This window comes from Pleurodeles waltl, chromosome 4_1 (assembly GCF_031143425.1).
Source record: "Pleurodeles waltl isolate 20211129_DDA chromosome 4_1, aPleWal1.hap1.20221129, whole genome shotgun sequence".
Lineage (NCBI taxonomy): Eukaryota > Metazoa > Chordata > Amphibia > Caudata > Salamandridae > Pleurodeles > Pleurodeles waltl.
The window spans coordinates 201316233-201340177 of NC_090442.1; the positions used below are offsets into that span (position 1 = coordinate 201316233).

A 23945-nucleotide genomic window follows, 5' to 3' on the forward strand; every position below is an offset into this window, starting at 1 on the left:
AACAACTGCTTTGGCCCCAGCCCTCCCGGCCTGTCTCCAGATTCAAAGAACCTGCAGCAGCAACACATCCTGTGGGCCCAGCGACCTCTGCCAACTCATAGGACTGCCCTGCAATTCCAAAGGACCAAGAAACTCCGGTGGACAGCGGCTCTGTCCAAAGCAACAAGAAGAAACCATCTTTATAGGGACTCTCACCTCACTCCTGAAGCGTGAGTTCCCACCACTCTGCTCCCGACGCCCCCGGCCTGTGTGCAGAGGAACCAACACCGCAGAGAGGACCCCCAGGCGACTCCAACGACGTGTCCACCCTGAGCCGACCTCCCTGCACCCCCATGACGACGTCTGCAGACTGAATCCAGAGGACCCCCCCCTTACCACGACTGCCCGGTAACAAAGTACCAGACACCTGGAAGAAGCGCTGCACCTGCAGCCCCCAGGCCTGTGAGGAACCAACTACCTGTGCAGTAGTGACCAGCAGGCAGTCTTCACCTTTGCCCAGTCAGTGGCTGGCAGGAGAAGTCCCCCCCTGTGCCCTGCCTGCATTGTCAGAGTGACCCCCGGGTCCCTCCATTGAGTTCAATCAAAACCTAACGCCTTGTTTGTACACTGCACCCGGCTGCCCCTGAGGGTGTATTTTGTGTGCCTGTTTGGACCCCCCCCCCCAGTGCTCTACAAAACCCCCCTGGTCTGCTCCCCAAGCATGCAGGTACTTACCTGCTAGCAAACTGGAACCGGAGCACCCCTAGTCTCAATAGACGCCTATGTTATTTGGGCCCCTCTTTGATCTCTGCACCTGACCGTCCCTGTGTTGCTGGGTTGGGTGTTTGGGGTTAACTTGAACCTCCAACGGTGGGCTGCCTGTGCCCCGGAGACTGAACTTGTAAGTGCTTTACTTACCTCAAAAACTAACCTGTACTTACCTCCGCCAGGAACTGTTACATTTTGCAATGTCCACTTTTAAAATAGCTTATTGCCATTTTATACCAAACTGTGTACATTACTGTTTTTATTCAAAGTTCTATCTTTACCTATGCCAAGTTCCTTACAATTAATGTACTTACCTTCAATTTGAATCTTGTGGTTCTAAAATAAATTAAGAAAATAATATTTTTCTGTATAAAAACCTATTGGCCTGGAGTTAAGTCATTGAGTGTGTGTTCTTATTTATTGCCTGTGTGTGTACAACAAATTCTTAACACTACCCTCTGATAAGCCTAACTGCTCGACCACACTACCACAAATAGAGCATTAGTATTATCTATTATTGCCTCTGTTAAGGTTCTTGGGGAATCCCTGGACTCTGTGCACACTATCTCTCACTTGGAGATAATATATGAGGAGCCAGCTTTCTACAGTGTGTATATAAATATATTTATATCACAATAATGTTTGTAGTGTTGTTGGGCTTGGATAATTGCAAATTGGGTTTCTACTAAGAAGTCTTTTGAATCATAAGGCATAGTGACTATTCCCTTAGGTAGCAAGGCGCATGGGCATGGACTCCATGTTAGTTTATTTTTACTACAGACCCTCTATGCCCCAGAAAATAGCAGCACCTTCTGGTTTTCCTTGTAGATCTTTGTTTTACATGTTAAATTTACATAATTCTAAATAAGCACTTTATTTTCTTTGAAGTTGTAGCACTTCCTGGATATTTCATTTATTGATTGTTACACTATCAATGCTGAATCTCTCAATCCTACTCCCCTAAACATAATACTTAACTATTAATACTCGCTACCAGGTGCGATTCAGGTTTAAAACTACATTTTTAAGTTTGCAGTGATATTGTAGCCCTTGCAAATAGATGTTAGAAGACAGGCCGAACACAAGGTACTCACTACTGATCACCAACTGCCCCTGGAACACATTAAGTGGTTGTCTTACAGAGAGGCCCAGTTACCACAGGTTTGGTAGTTCCAGTGAACTTGTTGGGTTTGTTATAGGTGTCCCCTCATGTTCATGGGAAAACAGATTGCGCTCAGACCCATCATTCTAATTATTGATGTCATCAGAGTAACCCCTGATTTAATATGAATGAGTTCAAGAATCCTTCAAAAGCAGAGATATTGTAAAGTTGTGTACATGAGTAAGAAACTAAGAAACCTTTAATAGCAAACCATGATTACAAAGGAGCAACAGGCTTTCTTTTACCATTCTTCTCTTCCTTGAAGTTATAGCTAAACAGTCACTGTGTAGTTTGAAACTAGTGTTACTAGTTGACTATGCAAAAAGCTGATATTAGGATGATTTCCACCAATAAAATTACAAGATGATGTGTGATCAGATAGGGGCTTGACAAAACATACTTTTATCAGTGATTATTTCAAATCATTCACATTTTTGTGTTGTTTTTGTTTTAGCTGCCAATCGGTCGCCAGTGTGTCAACCATTATCGCCGGCTGAGACGTCACTGTGTCTTTTCTCATGAAGAGCTGATCTTTAAGATGGCTGCAGATCCTGAGTGCCTAGATGTAGGACTAGCAGCAGCCATATGCAAGGAAATGGCCATAATGATAGAAGATGAGACACAACTCAGGGATTCGGTCATGCAATTAGTAAGTACTGTTTAGGCTTGTACAGAATGTCACAAAGCACTATTTTAGATTCTAAGCACTAATTAGGCAAGTCACTTTTTTCTGGTGGGTATATTCACTTTATCAAGCAAGTGATTTGCACCAATGTTTGTCAAGAACATATGGAGAATTTAGAGGTCACATGAACCTATCTTGAAAACACTTGAATGGAGAGAATGGTTGTAGGAGGCTTGCATGGCTTAAAGTGGGTACCTGATGGTACTTACACCTTGTGCCAGGTCCAGCTATCCCTTATTAGTAGTGTTCTAGCAGCCTAGGCTGATAGAGGTAGCTATAGCAGAGCAGCTTAGGCTAAACTAGGAGACATGCAAAGCTCCTACTATACCACTTATATCATATAGCACTATATCATAAGAATCACAATACTCAGAGTTACTAAAATTAAAGGGTACTTTATTTTAGTGACAATGTGCCAAAAATATCTCCGAGGATATACTCCCTTAGGAGGTAAGTAAAAAACACAAAATATACACACAAACCAAAATCAGGTAAGTAAACAGTTAGAAAAGTAGTGCAAACACTGTAGAATACAATAGGATGCAATAGGCCTAGGGGCAACACAAACCATATACTAAAAGTGGAATGCGAACCACTTAGGGACCCCAGGCCTAGTGTAGTGTGTGGAGGGTCGCTGGGAGTGTAAGAAAACACTAAGGGTGTCCAAGATACCCCACCCCAAGACCCTGAAAAGTAGGAGTAAAGTGACCCTTCTTCCCCAGAAACACACTAAAGTTGTGATAGGAGATTCTGCAAAGACCACAACTGACTGCAAAGCACTGAAGACGGATTCCTGGACCCGAGGACCTGCAAAGGAAGGGCACTGTAAAGAAATGGCTTCCTGTTGCAGTTACCCCCCACTTTTTGCTTGATACCGATGCTGACTTGACTGAGAAGTATGCTGGGACCCTCCTAACCAGGCCCCAGCACCAGTGTTCTTTCACCTAAAATGTACCATTGTTTCCACAATTGGCACAACCCTGGCACCTAGGTAAGTCCCTTGTAACTGGTACCCCTGGTACCAAGGGCCCTGATGCCAGGGAAGGTCTCTAAGGGCTGCAGCATGTCTTATGCCACCCTAGGGACCCCTCACTCAGCACAGACCACTGCTTACCAGCTTGTGTGTGCTGGTGGGGAGAAAATGACTAAGTCGACATGGCACTCCCCTCAGGGTGCCATGCCAACCTCACACTGCCTATGGCATAGGTAAGTCACCCCTCTAACAGGCCTTACAGCCCTAAGGCAGGGTGCACTATACCACAGGTGAGGGCATAGGTGCATGAGCACTATGCCCCTACAGTGTCTAAGCAAAACCTTAGACATTGTAAGTGCAGGGTAGCCATAAGAGTATATGGGCTGGGAGTCTGTCAAAAACGAACTCCACAGCTCCATAATGGGTACACTGAATACTGGGAAGTTTGGTATCAAACTTCTCAGAATAATAAACCCACACTTATGCCAGTGTTGGATTTAATAAAAAATGCACACAGAGGGCATCTTAGAGATACCCCCTGTATTTTACCCAATTGTTCAGTGCAGGACTGACTGGTCTGTGCCAGCCTGCTGCTGAGAGACGAGTTTCTGTCCCCATGCGGTGAGAGCCTTTGTGCTCTCTGAGGACAGAAACAAAGCCTGCTCTGGGTGGAGGTGCTTCACACCTCCCCCCTGCAGGAACTGTAACACCTAGCAGTGAGCTTCAAAGGCTCAAGCTTCGTGTTACAATGCCCCAGGGCACTCCAGCTAGTGGAGATGCCTGCCCCCTGGACACAGCCCCCACTTTTGGCAACAAGTCCAGGAGAGATAATGAGAAAAACAAGGAGGAGTCACTGGCCAGTCAGGACAGCCCCTAAGGTGTCCTGAGCTGAGGTGACTCTGACTTTTAGAAATCCTCCATCTTGTAGATGGAGGATTCACCCAATAGGAATAGGGATTTGCCCCCCTCCCCTCAGGGAGGAGGCACAAAGAGGGTGTAGCCACCCTCAGGGCTAGTAGCCATTGGCTACTAACCCCCCAGACCTAAACACACCCCTAAATTCAGTATTTAGGGGCTCCCCAGAACCAAGGAACTCAGATTCCTGCAACTTTAAAGAAGAAGAGGACTGCTGAGCTGAAAAACCCTGCAGAGAAGAAGACACCAACTGCTTTGGCCCCAGTCCTACCGGCCTGTCTCCCTCCTTCGGAAGAAAACTGCTCCAGCGACGCTTTCCCCAGGACCAGCGACCTCTGAATCCTCAGAGGACTGCCCTGCTTCCAAAAGACCAAGAAACTCCAGAGAACAGCGGCCCTGTTCAACAAAGACTGCAACTTTGTATCCAGAGGAGCAGATTTAAAGACCCCTGCAAACCCCGCAAGAAGCGTGAGACTTGCAACACTGCACCCGGCGACCCCGACTCGACTGGTGAAGAAACAACGCTACAGGGAGGACCCTCCGGCGACTCCAAGACTGTGAGTAACCAAAGTTGTCCCCCCTGAGCCCCCACAGCGACGCCTGCAGAGGGAATCCCGAGGCTCCCCCTGACCGCGACTGCCTGACTCTGAAATCCTGACGCCTGGAAAAGACCCTGCACCCGCAGCCCCCAGGACCTGAAGGATCGGAACTCCAGTGCAGGAGTGACCCCCAGGAGGCCCTCTTCCTTGCCCAGGTGGTGACTACCCCGAGGAGCACCCCCCTTGCCTGCCTGCACCGCTGAAGAGACCCCTTGGTCTCTCATTGAAATCTATTGGAAACCGACGCTTGTTTGCACACTGCACCCGGCCGCCCCCGCGCTGCTGAGGGTGTACTTTTTGTGTGGACTTGTGTCCCCCCTGGTGCCCTACAAAACCCCCCTGGTCTGCCCTCCGAAGACGCGGGTACTTGCCTGCTGGCAGACTGGAACCGGGGCACCCCCTTCTCCATTGAAGCCTATGTGTTTTGGGCACCACTTTGAACTCTGCACCTGACCGGCCCTGAGCTGCTGGTGTGGTGACTTTGGGGTTGCTCTGAACCCCCAACGGTGGGCTACCTTGGACCCCAATTTGAACCCCGTAGGTGGTTTACTTACCTGCAAGAACTAACAATAACTTACCTCCCCCAGGAACTGTTGAAAATTGCACTGTGTCCACTTTTAAAATAGCTATATGTGTTTTATGTAAAAAGTATATATGCTATTGTGATTATTCAAAGTTCCTAAAGTACTTACCTGCAATACCTTTCAAATGAGATATTACATGTAGAATTTGAACCTGTGGTCCTTAACATAAACTAAGAAAAGTTATTTTTCTATACAAAAACCTATTGGCCTGGAATCGTCTCTGAGTGTGTGTTCCTCATTTATTGACTGTGTGTATGTACAACAAATGCTTAACACTACCCCTTTGATAAGCCTACTGCTCGACCACACTACCACAAAATAGAGCATTAGTATTATCTCTTTTTGCCACTATCTTACCTCTAAGGGGAACCCTTGGACTCTGTGCATGCTATTCCTTACTTTGAAATAGCACATACAGAGCCAACTTCCTACAGGGACCAAGTCCAAGAGTCACAAAAGTGTCTGGGGGGGTGGGAGAAGGAGCCCACTAAACCCCAGATGGAGGTGCAAAATGGCTGCCTCTGGGTGGAAGAAGCTGAAGATTCTGCAACAATGGACGATGCCAGGAACTTCTTCTTTGCACAGAAGATGTCCCACAGAGTGCTGGAGGATCAGAGTTGTTTCTTTGGAGAACGACCGCAAACGAGCCTTGCTAGCTGCAAAGGTCGCGGTTGAAGAAAAAGGGTGCTGCCCGGGCCCAGGAAGGACCAGGAGGTCGCCACTTGGAAGAGGAGACAGAGGGGGTCCTCAGCAACACAGAGCCCACGCAGAAGAAGGCAGCATTTGCAGAAGTACTTGAACACGGCTTCAAGAAAACTGAGCATGGCGGTCGTCTCAACACTACAAAGGAGGGTCCCACGAAGCCAGAAGTCAACTCAGCGAGTTGAGCAATGCAGTACGGAGTGCTGGGGACCTGGGCTGTGCTGTGTACGAAGGATTCCTTGCAAAAGTGCACAGAAGCCCTAGCAGCTGCAGTTTGCGCAATACACAGGATTACTGTCTGGCGAGGGGACGCAAGGACTTACTTCTGCCAAATTTGGACAGATGGACCACTTGAGTGTCAGGGTCACTTGGATCCAGCACCTGTGTTCCAGGGACCACGCTCGTCACAATGAGATGGAGATTTCTTCTTGGCTTCCAGTGCAGGGTGAAGGCAGACAGCCCCCAGAGCATGCACCACCAGGGAACAGTCGAGAAAGCCGTCAGTATTAGGCGCTACAATGTCGCTGGTAGTCTTTTTGCTACTTAGTTGCAGTTTTGCAGGCATCCTGGAGCAGTCAGCGGTCGATCTTTGGCAGAAGTCGAAGAGGGAGATGCAGAGGAACTCTGGTGATCTCTTGCATTCGTCATCTGAGGATAAGCCCACAGGAGAGACCCTAAATAGCCCTCAGAGAAGGATTGGTCACCTAGTCAGGTAAGCACCTATCAGGAGGGGTCTCTGCACTGGCCACTCAGAGGCCTCCATTGTGCTCTCACACCTCTGGATTCAAGATGGCAGAGGTCTGGGACACATTGGAGGATCTCTGGGCACCACTCCTGGGGTGGTGATGGACAGGGGAGTGGTCAGTCTCCTTTCCTTTGTCCAGTTTCGTGCCAGAGCAGGGCTGGGGGTTTCCTGACCCGGTCTGGATTCAAGATGGAGTGGTGTAGCATAGAGTGGAGTAAAGTGGCATAGAGAGTAGTGGAGTAGCGTGGAACATCGTAGAGAGGACTAAAGTGGTGTGGAGTGTAGTTGAGTGGAGTGACATAGAGTGATGTACAGTGGCATGCCATAGAGTGGTATTGAGTGGAATGGTATAGAGTGTTGTAGAGGGGAGTGTCATAAAGTGGAGTGGCATTGAGTAGAACAGAGTGTAGTAGAGTAGAGTGTCATCGAGTAATGTGGAGTGTCACAGTGGAGAGTGGTAGAATGGAGTAAAGTGAAAGGAAGTATAGTAAAGTGAATTGGCATAGAGTGTTGTAACGTGGCATAGAGTGATGTAGAGTGGAGTGTTGATGACACTATTGTACATTTGGTATTGTGACTCTCAATTTGTGAATTTCAAAAAGTCGCATATTGCAAGTCGTACTACCAAATGGTCATACATCTTCCCCATGATACTTAGACCTACAACATGGAGAGAGATAACGTATGCACCGGGACGGTGTTGGTGATCTCCCTTTTATGCCTAGGATTTCAGTCTGAACATGATGTGATTACTGCTTGAGGATGATGTTTCTGTGATGTGTGAGAAATTAGTAGCATGCTCTGCCGCCATGTCAGGCCATATGCACACCAGCACTGTGACCTGAATACAACAGGCAGAGTGCTTCTTCATTTAAAGGAGCAGTAATGTATTGTTTAAAATTTAACCTGAGCAAATGATCACGATTTGTGCCTCTACATCAAGTAGTTTCGATTCACAAACATAGGCTGTGAAAAGTTGTAAATATACATACACCTTTAGTTTCATCTCCATATATGGAAGAGATTTCAGACATTTTTGTTTCTGTTCGTAGAGTAAATATTTTTCCTGTTGGAGAAATCCGTTTCCCAACACCCCCAACAAATGTTTGGCTGATGCCAATCCATTCCCACTTAATAAAGATACTCTTCCCTTTCACCAAAGTGATAATTAATGTATTTGCAGAGTAGTAAAGTATCTTCAAATGACCATAAATAAGCAAAAACTAGGCGCAGGCAATACCTACATTATACCAGCATATTCTTACATAATTTGGGCAAATTTATTTTACTCTTGTCACACCAAATTACCAAAATTACGCTACTGCTATTTATGGCAAAATTTTATTGGGAGCATTCAGTAACAAAACAAGTGACCAGAAAACAAGCAGCTGTTGTGTGCAACATTTGTATTTTTTGTGCGTTACTTTTTACATGAAACATGTCCTTGTTTCCAAAGTGGAGGCAAGGACAGGGGTGTAACAAAGGCCCCCGTAGCCCCTGTGGTGCGGGTGGTGGGAGGGTGACCAAGCTCCAGGGGGGGCCTTCTCAGCACAGCACCTGGCCTGAGTGAGTCAGGAGGGGGGGGCTCCCTCAAACATGTTCTGTGCAGGGGCCCCCTCCAGTTTTGTTATGCCACTGAGTAGGGATGCATTGTGAAAACATAGTGCTCCATCTTCTATTTGCTTTTCAAATTATGCACAATTTTCTTGAAATTCTTTGTAATAATGCAAAAGAAAATTTTGCACACCCCTACCAAAAATGTACACCTATGAGGCGGTTTACTTTTTTCTATATTATCTTTGTGCAGATCTCAAAATAATCACACAAATCCCTGCAGGGACCTGAGTGTGACTGTTATCTCAAAACTATCTTTCTGAGGACACAGGCATCACTATAATCACACACCATCTCTGTGGGGACCTCAAAATCACTATCATCATAGATATCTTTGTGGGGACATGAACATGCTATAATCACACCCTATAGCTGTGGGGATCAAACATCACTATAATCGTACACTATCCCTGGAGGAACTTAACACAACTATCACTGGAGGTCAGTTCTGTGAGTGGTGCCACAATAGTACCATACCCCTTCACAAATATCCTGTACCCAGTCAAGCCAAGGCAGGTCCTGACTTGAATCTAAGTTGTTGGAGCCTCCCAGTCCAGAATGGTTGAACTTGACGTCCACCTACGTTGTGGCCCAGGTATACAACAGATCCCTTCTCTATCTGGCTCTTGCTTGCCTTGATATTGAGACCTGCTTCCTGCAGGGCCTCAGGGACCTTCCCAAGGTGGATCAGGTGATTCTGTCAAGTGGCATTGTAGACAGCAATATAACCAAGATATGCAGCACTGAACGATTCCAGCCCAGCCAGGACTTTGTTCACCAGCCTCTGGAAAGTTGCATGGACATTCTTTAGTCCCATTAGCATTACACTACTATTAATGCCCATCTGGGGTGAAGAACGCTGTCTTTTCGGGGTGGAGCCAAGATGGCACTGGCGACGCACTCTCTTTGAATGAGCTCCGTTTCGGCCTCAAGAAAAATCCTGCTCCACATCCGTGTTCCTCCCGGTCCGCGCCCCCGTTGCCGAAGGGAACGACCGGTAGATAGCTGGTGGGAGATGCGGAGTGAGATCTACTGTTGGACTGGGCCAGGTCCGGCCCACTTCTGGGCTGCTGGGAGAGCTACATGGCTTGCGGCACCTCAGATGCCACCTCTCCCTGCCTGATGCTCTGAGGCGGGCTGGCTGAGGGCCCGCAGCAGAGGTCTGCGAGAGCTTGAAGGGGATCCCGCTTGTTGGCAATGGCTGTGCTGTAGGTATGGCTGGTAGGGCCCCTGGTTCGCTGGCAAGGTCGCGCATGCGCATGGGCATGGGTTGGGGGGGCATTGTGGGGGTTGGGAGAGGAGCGGCTTCTAAACACGCCAAAGATGATTTGAGCCCACCCCCCTTGGGGGGACAGTGGGCTGCGAGAGGGGTGGTGGCTCCCTGCAGGGCCTGGCTGCATGGAACACTGGTAGTCGTGTTCATGAGGAGGGATAGCAGGGAGCTCCCTTGGCCATCTATGAGAACTGCCCCACCACCCCTTGAGCGTCTGGTGGACCCGGGCAAAGAAAAGTCTAAACGGACGCAGCCCTCCCTCCTTGTACTTTGCTGGGCCTCCCCTGGCTGTGCATATAGGACTGCGCTCTCTGTACTGAGCCTCTGGTGTGCCCCGGAGTCTTGAGGCACTGGCAGTCGCGAGTGATGGGGTTACCATTGAAGAGGTACCCTGACTGGATACTAATAGTCCCTTCTTTGTTGGCCTCCCTCCCTGCCTCTACAGAGACTAGAGCTTACAGCTTGGGAGGGATTTGTTACACAGCGATTCCCAGTGTCCTTGGAGAGGTTGAACGTGGCACCCATACCTAAATTGTGAGAGATAAGGAACCCAATCGGCCCCAGCCCCCCTCACCCCCTACTGTGGTGCAGGACAATGCTACCCTCCTCTCAGTGATACAGTCCTCTAGAGAGGCCCTGGAGGGGCACATTGGGAGGTTCGATCAGAGGTCTTCCTCCTGCGTCAAGACTTCTGGAATCTGGAGGAACTGGTCACATTGGCGGAGACATGGATATTGGACCTCGAAGACACTGTCCGAGACCTACATAAGGAGAGGTCAGAGACCAGGTGTAAGGAAATGCCTCCTTGGCATGGTTACTGTAAAGAAATGGCTCCCTGTTGCAGTTACCCCCCACTTTTTGCCTGATACTGATGCTGACTTGACTGAGAAGTGTGCTGGGACCCTGCTAACCAGGCCCCAGCACCAGTGTTCCTTCACCTAAAATGTACCATTGTATCCACAACTGGCACACCCTGGCATTCAGATAAGTCCCTTGTAACTGGTACTTCTAGTACCAAGGGCCCTGATGCCAAGGAAGGTCTCTAAGGGCTGCAGCATGTCTTATGCCACCCTGGAGACCTCTCACTCAGCACAGACACACTGCTTGCCAGCTTGTGTGTGCTAGTGAGGACAAAACGAGTAAGTCGACATGGCACTCCCCTCAGGGTGCCATGCCAGCCTCTCACTGCCTATGCAGTATAGGTAAGACACCCCTCTAGCAGGCCTTACAGCCCTAAGGCAGGGTGCACTATACCATAGGTGAGGGTACCAGTGCATGAGCATGGTACCCCTACAGTGTCTAAACAAAACCTTAGACATTGTAAGTGCAGGGTAGCCATAAGAGTATATGGTCTGGGAGTCTGTCAAACACGAACTCCACAGCACCATAATGGCTACACTGAAAACTGGGAAGTTTGGTATCAAACTTCTCAGCACAATAAATGCACACTGATGCCAGTGTACATTTTATTGTAAAATACACCACAGAGGGCACCTTAGAGGTGCCCCCTGAAACTTAACCGACTGTCTGTGTAGGCTGACTAGTTCCAGCAGCCTGCCACACTAGAGACATGTTGCTGGCCCCATGGGGAGAGTGCCTTTGTCACTCTGAGGCCAGTAACAAAGCCTGCACTGGGTGGAGATGCTAACACCTCCCCCAGGCAGGAGCTGTAACACCTGGCGGTGAGCCTCAAAGGCTCACCCCTTTGTCACAGCCCAGCAGGGCACTCCAGCTTAGTGGAGTTGCCCGCCCCCTCCGGCCACGGCCCCCACTTTTGGCGGCAAGGCTGGAGGGAACAAAGAAAGCAACAAGGAGGAGTCACTGGCCAGTCAGGACAGCCCCTAAGGTGTCCTGAGCTGAGGTGACTCTGACTTTTAGAAATCCTCCATCTTGCAGATGGAGGATTCCCCCAATAGGGTTAGGATTGTGACCCCCTCCCCTTGGGAGGAGGCACAAAAAGGGTGTACCCACCCTCAGGGCTAGTAGCCATTGGCTACTAACCCCCCAGACCTAAACACGTCCTTAAATTTAGTATTTAAGGGCTACCCTGAACCCTAGAAAATTAGATTCCTGCAACTACAAGAAGAAGGACTGCCTAGCTGAAAACCCCTGCAGCGGAAGACCAGAAGACGACAACTGCCTTGGCTCCAGAAACTCACCGGCCTGTCTCCTGCCTTCCAAAGATCCTGCTCCAGCGACGCCTTCCAAAGGGACCAGCGACCTCGACATCCTCTGAGGACTGCCCCTGCTTCGAAAAGACAAGAAACTCCCGAGGACAGCGGACCTGCTCCAAGAAAAGCTGCAACTTTGTTTCCAGCAGCTTTAAAGAACCCTGCAAGCTCCCCGCAAGAAGCGTGAGACTTGCAACACTGCACCCGGCGACCCCGACTCGGCTGGTGGCGATCCAACACCTCAGGAGGGACCCCAGGACTACTCTGATACTGTGAGTACCAAAACCTGTCCCCCCTGAACCCCCACAGCGCCGCCTGCAGAGGGAATCCCGAGGCTTCCCCTGACCGCGACTCTTTGAACCTAAAGTCCCGACGCCTGGGAGAGACCCTGCACCCGCAGCCCCCAGGACCTGAAGGACCGGACTTTCACTGGAGAAGTGACCCCCAGGAGTCCCTCTCCCTTGCCCAAGTGGAGGTTTCCCCGAGGAATCCCCCCCTTGCCTGCCTGCAGCGCTGAAGAGATCCCGAGATCTCTCATAGACTAACATTGAAAACCCGACGCTTGTTTCTACACTGCACCCGGCCGCCCCCGCGCTGCTGAGGGTGAAATTTCTGTGTGGACTTGTGTCCCCCCCGGTGCCCTACAAAACCCCCCTGGTCTGCCCTCCGAAGACGCGGGTACTTACCTGCAAGCAGACCGGAACCGGGGCACCCCCTTCTCTCCATTCTAGCCTATGTGTTTTGGGCACCACTTTGAACTCTGCACCTGACCGGCCCTGAGCTGCTGGTGTGGTGACTTTGGGGTTGCTCTGAACCCCCAACGGTGGGCTACCTTGGACCAAGAACTGAACCCTGTAAGTGTCCTACTTACCTGGTAAAACTAACAAAAACTTACCTCCCCCAGGAACTGTGAAAATTGCACTAAGTGTCCACTTTTAAAACAGCTATTTGTCAATAACTTGAAAAGTATACATGCAATTTTGATGATTTGAAGTTCCTAAAGTACTTACCTGCAATACCTTTCGAATGAGATATTACATGTAGAATTTGAACCTGTGGTTCTTAAAATAAACTAAGAAAAGATATTTTTCTATATAAAAATCTATTGGCTGGATTTGTCTCTGAGTGTGTGTACCTCATTTATTGTCTAGGTGTATGTACAACAAATGCTTAACACTACTCCTTGGATAAGCCTACTGCTCGACCACACTACCACAAAATAGAGCATTAGTATTATCTATTTTTACCACTATTTTACCTCTAAGGGGAACCCTTGGACTCTGTGCATGCTATTCCTTACTTTGAAATAGCACATACAGAGCCAACTTCCTACAGTTACCCCCTGACATTTTGCCTTTGTTGATGCTAAGTTTTGATTTGAAAGTGTGCTGAGGCCTGCTAACCAGGCCCCAGCACCACTGTTCTTTCCCTAACCTGTACTTTTGTTTCCACAATTGGCACAACTTGGCATCCAGGTAAGTCCCTTGTAACTGGTACCCCTGGTACCAAGGGCCCTGATGCCAGGGAAGGTCTCTAAGGGCTGCAGCATATCTTATGCCACCCTGGGGACCCCTCACTCAGCACAGACACACTGCTTACCAGCTTGTGTGTGCTGGTGAGGACAAAACGAGTAAGTCGACATGGCACTCCCCTCAGGTTGCCATGCCAACCTCACACTGCCTATGCAGTATAGATAAGTCACCCCTCTAGCAGGCCTTACAGCCCTAAGGCAGGGTGCACTATACCATAGGTGAGGGCACCAGTGCATGAGCACTGTGCCCCTACAGTGTCTAAGCAAAACCTTAGACATTGTAAATGCAGGGTAGCCATAAGAGTATATGGTCTGCGAGTCTGTCATGCACGAACTCCACAGCACCATAATTGGTACACTGAAAACTGTGAAGTTTGGTATCAAACTTCTCAGCACAATAAATGCACACTGATGCCAGTGTACATTTTATTGTAACATACACCCCAGAAGGCACCTTAGAGGTGCCCCCTGAAACCTTAACCGACTATCTGTGTAGGCTGACTGGTTTTAGCAGCCTGCCACACTCGAGACATGTTGCTGGCCACATGGGGAGAGTGCCTTTGTCACGCTGTGGCTAGAAAAAAAGCCTGTACTGGGTGGAGATGCTTATCACCTTCCCCTTGCAGGAACTGTAACACCTGGCGGTGAGCCTCAAAGGCTCACCCCCTTTGTTACAGCACCCCAGGGCATTCCAGCTAGTGGAGTTGCCCGCCCCCTCCGGCCACGGCCCTACTTTTGGCGGCAAGGCCGGAGGAGATAATGAGAAAAACAAGGAGGAGTCACTGGCCAGTCAGGACTGCCCCTATGGCAACCTGAGCTGAGGTGACTCTGACTTTTAGAAATCCTCCATCTTGCAGATGGAGGATTCCCCCAATAGGGATAGGAATGTGACCCCCTCCCCTTGGGAGGAGGCACAAAGAGGGTGAAGCCACCCTCAGGGCTAGTAGCCATTGGCTACTGCCCTCCCAGACCTAAACACGCCCCTAAATTCAGTATTTAGGGGCTCACCAGAACCTTGGAACTCGGAGTCCTGCAACCTTAGAAGAAGAGGACTGCTAAGCTGAAAAACCCTGCAGAGAATACGGAGACACCAACTGCTTTGGCTCCAGCTCTACCGGCCTGTCTCCCCACTTCCAAAGACACTGCTCCAGCAACGCTTTCCCCAGGGACCAGCGACCTCTGAATCCTCAGAGGACTGCCCTGCTCTAGAAGGACCAAGAACTCCCGAGGACAGCGGCTCTGTTCACCCAAGACTGCAACTTTGTAACAAAGGAGCAACTTTAAACCAACTTGCATTTCCCGCCGGAAGTGTGAGACTTGCTACTCTGCACCCGATGCCCCCGGCTCGACTTGTGGAGAACAAACACTTCAGGGAGGACTCCCCGGCGACTGCGAAACCGTGAGTAGCCAGAGTTGCCCCCCCTGAGCCCCCACAGCGATGCCTGCAGAGGGAATCCCAAGGCTCCCCCTGACCGCGACTGCCTGTTCCTCATATCCCGACGCCTGGTAAAGACTCTGCACCCGCAGCCCCCAGGACCTGAAGGATCCGAACTCCATTGCAGGAGTGACCCCCAGGAGGCCCTCTCCCTTGCCCAGGTGGTGGCTACCCCGAGGAGCCCCCCCTTGCCTGCCTGCATCGCCGAAGAGACCCCTTGGTCTCCCATTGAAACCTATTGAAAACCCGACGCGTGTTTGCACACTGCACCCGGCCGCCCCCGTGCTGCTGAGGGTGTACTTTCTGTGCTGACTTGTGTCCTCCCCCCGGTGCCCAAAAAACCCCCCTGGTCTGCCCTCCGAAGACGCGGGTACTTACCTGCTGGCAGACTGGAACCGGGGCACCCACTTCTCCATTGAAGCCTATGCGTTTTGGGCACCACTTTGACCTCTGCATCTGCCCGGCCCTGAGCTGCTGGTGTGGTAACTTTGGGGTTGCTCTGAACCCCCAACGGTGGGCTACCTTGGACCCAAACTTGAACCCCGTAGGTGGTTTACTTACCTGCAAAAACTAACAAACTCTTACTCCCCCTAGGAACTGTTGAAAATTGCACTAAGTGTCTAGTTTTAAAATAGCTATATGTGATTTATGTGAAACGTATATATGCTATTTTGATTATTCAAAGTTCCTAAAGTACCTACCTGCAATACCTTTCATTTGAAGTATTACATGTGAAATTTGAACCTGTTGTTCTTAAAATAAACTAAGAAAATATATTTTTCTATACAAAAACTTATTGCCCTGGAATTGTCTCTGAGTGTGTGTGCCTCATTTATTGCCTGTGTGTGTACAACAAATGCTTAACACTACTCCTTTGATAAGCCTACTGCTCGGCCACACTACCACAAAATAGAGCATTAGTATTATCTCTTTTTGCCACTATCTTACCTCTAAGGGGAACCCTTGGACTCTGTGCATACTATTCCTTACTTTGAAATAGTGCATACAGAGCCAACTTCCTACACCAGGGTCCTCAGCAAGAATATCATGTGGTTAATTCCCCTTTAGCATTTCTTTTTAGATTTACAAGTTATTAGAAGTTAGGGGTTAGTAACTAGAAGTAGTTGTTAGTTCCTAAATGTAATCCCCAACTTTAGCAACATAATGAGCAGCTCAGAGGACATTGTTGTGGAGCTCAACCTCACCCCTTGCCTCCATCTTGGGATGAGAGAGTTAAGGTCCCTCTGCAGACTGAAGAACATAAAACTAGTTCCAGCACTACCAAGGTGAAGCTCCAGGATCGCTTGGCAGAGTGTACAAAAGAACATTCTGCTGAGGAGGAAGACCTCCCCTCGAGTGTGGAACAAGTTAGGGATCAGGAGGTGGAACTCACCTCTCCCAACCACTAGGTAAGACTTGGCCCCAAGGTCCCTGTCTCCAAGGATCGTGCTCACTGAATCTAGGTCTCCCACATTGGAGTCCAGTTCCTCTGGGAACATTGAGGGGAGCCTCAATGAAAAGGACCTCCTTTTAGCAAGGATGGCCAAAAGATTAGCCTTGTAGAGACTGCTCCTGGCTATAGAAAGGAAGAGAGCACACATAGGAATAAGACCCATTAATGGTGGCAGCAATATAACATCTAGGGACAGAGAGCATTCTGATACCCTTAAAATCCCCAAAGGGATTGTCTCCACGTATGACGAAGGTGATGACATCAAGAAATGGGTCACAGCTTTTGAGAGGGCTAGTGGAACCAGAAAATTGAAAAACTCTCAGTGGGGAGCTCTCCTTTGGGAATTGTTTACTGGTAAGTGTAAGGATACAAGGAATAGAGTTACAAACCCTCACAGGGTAAGGGTGATGAGACACCTAAAGATAAACATGAAGAGTCCTCTTAAGGGCCCCAAAAACCTGCTCAGGAGGGTGGGCCCGAGCCTCTTCACAATCTACACATGGGTACAAGGGTAAAAACTTTGATCCCAAAAAGGCCTGATATTTCAACTCTAAACTGCATGGACACCTTGATAATTGGAACTAAGGTAGGATCCCTGAGGCATAGAGGTGCCAGTGTCACCATGGTGACAGAAAAACTGGTTTCCCCGGGACAGTATCTGACTGGACAAACCTATCCAGTCACCAGTGCTGACTATGTTATCTTATCCTCTGAGGGAGCTGAGTCCATGGAGTTGGATTCCTATCAGGTAGTGCTCCTGGGCCCAGGAAGCCCCTCAATGGACCAGCTGTGCCAGGGACAGAGGACCGGTCCCACTCTTGAAAGCCTGAAGCAGCAAGCAGCTGCACAGGAAAAGGGAGCTGTGAGAGGCTCCCACAACATCTATTGGGAAGACGGACTCCTCTATACAGAGTGCCAAGGGACCCCAAATCTGGTCAGGAGAGTGATAGTTCCTCAACCGTTTAGGGAGTTTATTCTCACTTTGGCCCATGGCATCCCCCTGTCTGGGCATCTGGGAAAGACAAAACATGAAATAGGCTTGTCAGCCATTTTTACTGGCCCAATATGTCTCCAGCCCTAACACCCCCCTAAATGTAGTATTTATGAGCGACCCTGAACCTAGGAAATCTGATTCCTAACGACCTACAAAGAAGGATTGCCTAGCTGAAAAACCCAGCAGAGAAGAAGGAAGCCGACAATTGCTTTGGCCCCAGCCTTACCGGCCTGTCTCCAACTTCAGAGAACCTGCACCAGCGAAGCATCCTGCTGGCCCAGCGACCTCTGCTGACTCAGAGGACTGCCCTGCAGCTACAAAGGACCAAGAAACTCCCTTGGACAGCAGACCTGTCCAACCAAGGAAGAAGAAACCATCTTTTAAAGGGACTCTCACCTCACTCCAGAAGCGCGAGTCCCCACCACTCTGCACCCGGCGCCCCTGGCCCGTGTCCAGAGAAACCAACGACCCAGAGAGGATCCCCAGGTAACTCTGACGACATGTCCACCCTGGGCCAACCTCTCTGCTCCCCCACGACGACGCCTGCAGAGGGAATCCCAAGGACCCCCCTGACCGCGAATGCCCGGGGCGAAGAAATCCGACGCCTGGAAGAAGCACTGCACCCCCAGCCCCAGGCCCGTGAAGAACCAACCACCGGTGCAGCAGTGACCAGTAGGCGGCCCTCACCCTTGCCCAGTTGGTGGCTGGCCTGAGAAGCCCCCCTGTGCCTTGCCTGCAGTGTCTGGGTGATCCCCGGGTCCCTCCATTGAAATCTATTGCAAACCCAACGCCCTGTTTACCCATTGCACCCGGTCGGCCCTGTGCCGCTGAGGGTGTATTTTTTTTGGGACCCCCCCCTTGTATTACGAACATTATTTCAGACAACTTCAACTCCTACAGGCTAAGCCACCGCTTTTGGGGAGATTACTGTGTTCGGTGGCATGTGTAGCTGCAGATACACATGCTGTGCACAGTCCGCCGTCTGGTGTTGGGCTCGGAGTGTTACAAGTTGTTTTTCTTTGAAGAAGTCTTTTCGAGTCACGAGATCGAGGGACTCCTCCCACTTCGGTTCCATTGCGCATGGGCGTCGACTCCATCTTAGATTGTTTTTTTTCCGCCATCGGGTTCGGACGTGTTCCTTTTCGCTCCGTGTTTCGGGTCTGAAAGTTAGTCAGAATCTCTGAAAAATTTGTCGGTATTGTTTCGTTCGGTATCGGGTTAGTTAGAACAAATCGACACCGAATCTTGAAGAGCTCCGGTAGCCCTTCGGGGTAATTTCGATCCCCCGTCGGGGCCTGGTCGGCCCGACCGCGTGCAACTTCGAGACTGATGGAACGGACCCCGTTCCGATTCTGTCCTAAATGCCATAATAAATATCCTTATACGGATCAACATTTGGTCTGTAACTTGTGCCTGTCCCCGAGCACAAGGAGGATACGTGCGAAGCCTGTCGCGCATTTCGGTCGAGAAAAATGCTCAGAGACCGAAGAGCCAGGAGGTTGCAGATGGCGTCCACGCCGACAGGACAACAACGGTTCGAGGAGGAGGAAGAAGAAACTTTCTCCATCCACGAGTCGGATTCTGAAGAATTCGACGTCGAAGAAACGCCAACCGTGAGTAAGACGTCGAAACAAAAAGCTCACGAAAACACTGACAAAGCCCAGGGGACGCCACCGCCAACAGGCCATGGCTTAACCCGAAAAGTAGGTGACCGTCCATCGGCACCGAAAAAGGGCGAGCTGGTGTCGAAGTCATCCGACTCCGGTCGAGATACAGGCACGCAGCAATCTTGGGACCGAGAGAGTGGGGCAGAAAAAATTCGGCACCGAGACAGCGGCACCGAAGTTGGTCGGCACCGAGAGGGCACGACGCTGAAAAGAAAAAAGATCTTGTCGGAGCCGAAAAAATCCAGAGACACGGTTTCGGTGCCGAAACATCCGGCAACCGAACCGAAAACTGGTTCCTACTCAGAGGAACAAGGACTGTCCTCGCAACTAAAAAAAAACACAGATTTGAGGAGGAATTACAAACAATAGAGCCAGATCACACGCAAAAGCGGCTCTTTATTCAAAAAGATACAGGGAAGATCAGCACTCTTCCCCCAATCAAAAGGAAAAGGAAACTTGATTTCCAACAAGGAGACAAGCAACCACAAACAAAGGTGGTAAAGAAGGTAACTCCACCACCCTCTCCACCACCATCAACTCATGCATCACCGGCACAAACTCCACCATTAACACACTCACCAGCTCATACCACAATGAGCCAGGATGATCCAGATGCATGGGACCTCTACGACGCTCCAGTATCGGACAATAGCCCAGAGTCGTACCCAACTAAACCGTCACCACCTGAGGACAGTACATCATATGCACAGGTGGTCGCTAGGGCAGCCGAATTCCATAATGTATCACTACATTCAGAACCTATCGAGGACGACTTCCTCTTTAACACCCTCTCCTCCACCCATAGCCATTACCAAAGCCTTCCCATGCTCCCAGGAATGCTAAGGCACGCGAAACAAATATTTCAGGAGCCAGTTAAAGGCAGAGCCATAACTCCAAGGGTGGAGAAAAAATATAAGGCACCACCAACAGACCCTATATTTATTACAACACAGCTGACACCGGACTCTGTAGTTGTGGGGGCAGCTCGTAAGAGAGCCAACTCGCATACATCAGGCGACGCACCACCTCCGGACAAGGAGAGCCGCAAATTTGATGCAGCTGGAAAAAGGGTTGCAGCACAAGCAGCAAATCAGTGGCGTATCGCCAATTCGCAGTCACTCTTAGCGAGATACGACAGGGCTCATTGGGATGAAATGCAACATTTCAGCGAACACCTACCCAAAGAGTTCCAAAAACGAGCGCAACAGGTGGTGGAAGAGGGACAAAGTATCTCGAACAATCAGATACGGTCTTCCATGGATGCAGCAAATACAGCTGCAAGGACAATAAACACTGCAGTCACAATAAGGAGGCACGCATGGCTGCGCACATCTGGGTTCAAACCTGAAATCCAACAGGCTGTGCTCAATATGCCGTTTAATGAACAGCAATTGTTTGGGCCGGAGGTGGACACTGCCATTGAAAAACTAAAAAAGGACACCGATACAGCCAAAGCCATGGGCGCGCTCTACTCCCCGCAGACCAGAGGCACATTTCGGAGGACACCTTTTAGGGGAGGGTTTCGGAGTCAACCCACAGAAACCAACACTTCACAAACAAGACCACCTACCTACCAGGGTCAATTTCAAAGGGGAGGTTTTCGGGGGCAATATAGAGGAGGCCAATTCCCAAGAAGTCGGGGAAAATTTCAAGGTCCCAAAACCCCTCAAAATAAACAGTGACTCAAAAGTCACACAACCCCATCACACAACACCAGTGGGGGGAAGACTAAGCCAATTCTACAAATCTTGGGAAGAAATAACGACAGACACTTGGGTCTTAGCAATTATCCAACATGGTTATTGCATAGAATTTCACACATTCCCTCCAAACGTCCCACCGAAAACACACAATATGTCAAAACAGCATATAGATCTTCTAGGACTAGAAATTCAAGCATTACTACAAAAGGACGCAATAGAACTAGTACCAAGCCCACAGAAAAACACAGGGGTTTACTCACTGTACTTTCTAATACCAAAGAAGGACAAAACTCTGAGACCAATACTAGATCTCAGAATACTAAATACCTACATCAAGTCAGACCACTTTCACATGGTCACATTACAAGACGTAATCCCACTGCTCAAACAGCAACACTACATGACAACATTAGACCTAAAGGATGCGTATTTCCACATACCAATACATCCTTCACACAGGAAATACCTAAGGTTCGTATTCAAAGGAATACATTACCAATTCAAGGTGTTACCATTCGGGATAACAACTGCGCCAAGAGTCTTTACAAAATGCCTAGCAGTAGTAGCTGCACATATCAGAAGGCAGCAAATACACGTGTTCCCTTACTTAGACGACTGGTTAATCAAGACAAACACGCTAACAAGATGTTCACGTCACACAAAGTATGTCATACAGACCCTTCACAAGCTGGGTTTCTCCATCAACTATGCAAAGTCACACCTTTTGCCGTGCCAAACACAGCAATACTTAGGAGCGACAATCAACACAACAAAAGGGATAGCCACTCCAAGTCCACAAAGGGTTCGAACATTTCACATGGTGATACAGGCCATGTATCCAACACAAAAGATACATGCAAAAATGGTATTAAAACTCCTAGGCATGATGTCCTCATGCATAGCCATTGTCCCAAACGCAAGATTGCACATGCGGCCCTTACAACAATGCCTAGCATCACAATGGTCACATGCACAGGGTCAACTTCTAGATCTGGTGTTGATAGACCGCCAAACATACATCTCGCTTCTATGGTGCAACAGTACAAATTTAAACAAAGGGCGGCCTTTCCAAGACCCTGTGCCAAGATACGTTATAACAACGGATGCTTCCATGACAGGGTGGGGAGCACACCTCAATCAACACAGCATCCAAGGACAATGGGACATACATCAAAGAAAGTTTCACATAAATCACTTAGAACTGTTAGCAGTATTTCTAGCGTTGAAAGCATTCCAACCCATGATAACCCACAAATACATTCTTGTCAAAACAGACAACATGACGACAATGTATTATTTAAACAAACAGGGGGGACACACTCGACACAGTTGTGTCTCCTAACACAAAAAATATGGCATTGGGCAATTCACAACCACATTCGCCTAATAGCACAATTTATTCCAGGGATCCAGAACCAGCTAGCAGACAATCTCTCTCAGGGTCACCAACAAGTCCACGAATGGGAAATTCACCCCCAAATACTGAACACTTACTTTCTAATTTGGGGAACACCTCAAATAGATCTATTTGCAACAAAAGAAAACGCAAAATGCCAAAACTTCGCATCCAGGTACCCACACCAGCAATCCCAAGGCAATGCTCTATGGATGAATTGGTCAGGGATATTTGCGTACGCTTTTCCCCCCTCTCCCTCTCCTTCCATATCTAGTAAACAGATTGAGTCAAAACAAACTCAAACTCATACTAATAGCACCAACATGGGCAAGACAACCTTGGTATACGACACTACTAGACCTGTCAGTAGTACCTCATGTCAAACTACCCAACAGACCAGATCTGTTAACACAACACAAACAACAGATCAGGCATCCAAACCCAGCATCGCTGAATCTAGCAATTTGGCTCCTGAAATCCTAGAATTTGGACACTTAGACCTCACACAAGAGTGTATGGCGGTCATAAAACAAGCTAGAAAACCTTCCATTAGACATTGCTATGCAAGTAAATGGAAAAGATTTGTTTGTTACTGCCATAATAATCAAATTCAACCATTGCATGCATCTCCAAAAGATGTAGTAGGATATTTACTACATTTGCAAAAATCCAATCTAGCTTTCTCTTCCATAAAGATACATCTCACCGCAATATCTGCTTACCTGCAGATTACTCATTCAACTTCCCTATTTAGAATACCTGTCATTAAAGCGTTTATGGAAGGCCTAAAGAGAATTATACCACCAAGGACACCACCTGTTCCTTCATGGAACCTCAACATTGTCTTAACAAGGCTCATGGGTCCACCTTTCGAACCCATGCATTCTTGTGAAATGCAATACTTAACGTGGAAAGTTGCGTTTCTCATTGCCATCACATCTCTAAGAAGAGTAAGTGAAATTCAGGCGTTTACCATACAAGAACCATTTATTCAAATACACAAGAATAAGGTAGTTCTAAGAACAAATCCAAAATTCTTACCAAAGGTTATCTCACCGTTCCACTTAAATCAAACAGTAGAATTACCAGTGTTCTTCCCACAGCCAGATTCAATAGCTGAAAGAGCACTACATACATTAGACATCAAGAGAGCACTAATGTACTACATTGACAGAACAAAACTAATTAGGAAGACAAAACAACTATTTATTGCCTTTCAAAAACCTCATACAGGAAATCCAATTTCAAAACAAGGTATTGCCAGATGGATAGTTAGGTGCATCCAAACCTGCTATCTTAAAGCAAAGAGAGAGCTGCCTATTACACCAAAGGCACACTCAACCAGAAAGAAAGGGGCTACCATGGCCTTTCTAGGAAATATTCCAATGAACGAAATATGTAAGGCAGCAACATGGTCTACGCCTCATACATTTACTAAGCACTACTGTGTAGATGTGTTATCTGTACAGCAAGCCACAGTAGGTCAAGCTGTACTAAGAACTTTATTTCAAACTACTTCCACTCCTACAGGCTGAACCACCGCTTTTGGGGAGATAACTGCTTACTAGTCTATGCACAGCATGTGTATCTGCAGCT

The 23945-nt window shown here is 48.5% G+C and overlaps 1 protein-coding gene across 5 annotated transcripts in view; it reads left to right on the plus strand.

Annotated features, from left to right (window-relative positions):
• KDM5A (lysine demethylase 5A) overlaps nt 1-23945 on the plus strand; it is a 610286-nt gene that overhangs the window by 155274 nt on the left and 431067 nt on the right. For all 5 annotated transcript variants that reach the window (XR_011202239.1, XM_069228130.1, XM_069228132.1 and 2 more), the window contains one exon: nt 2364-2558. Coding sequence is in view for 4 of the 5 variants with exons in the window: in XM_069228130.1 (XP_069084231.1) it covers nt 2364-2558 (195 nt within the window). In the remaining variant the exon portion in view is untranslated. The remainder of the gene's footprint in view (nt 1-2363; nt 2559-23945) is intronic.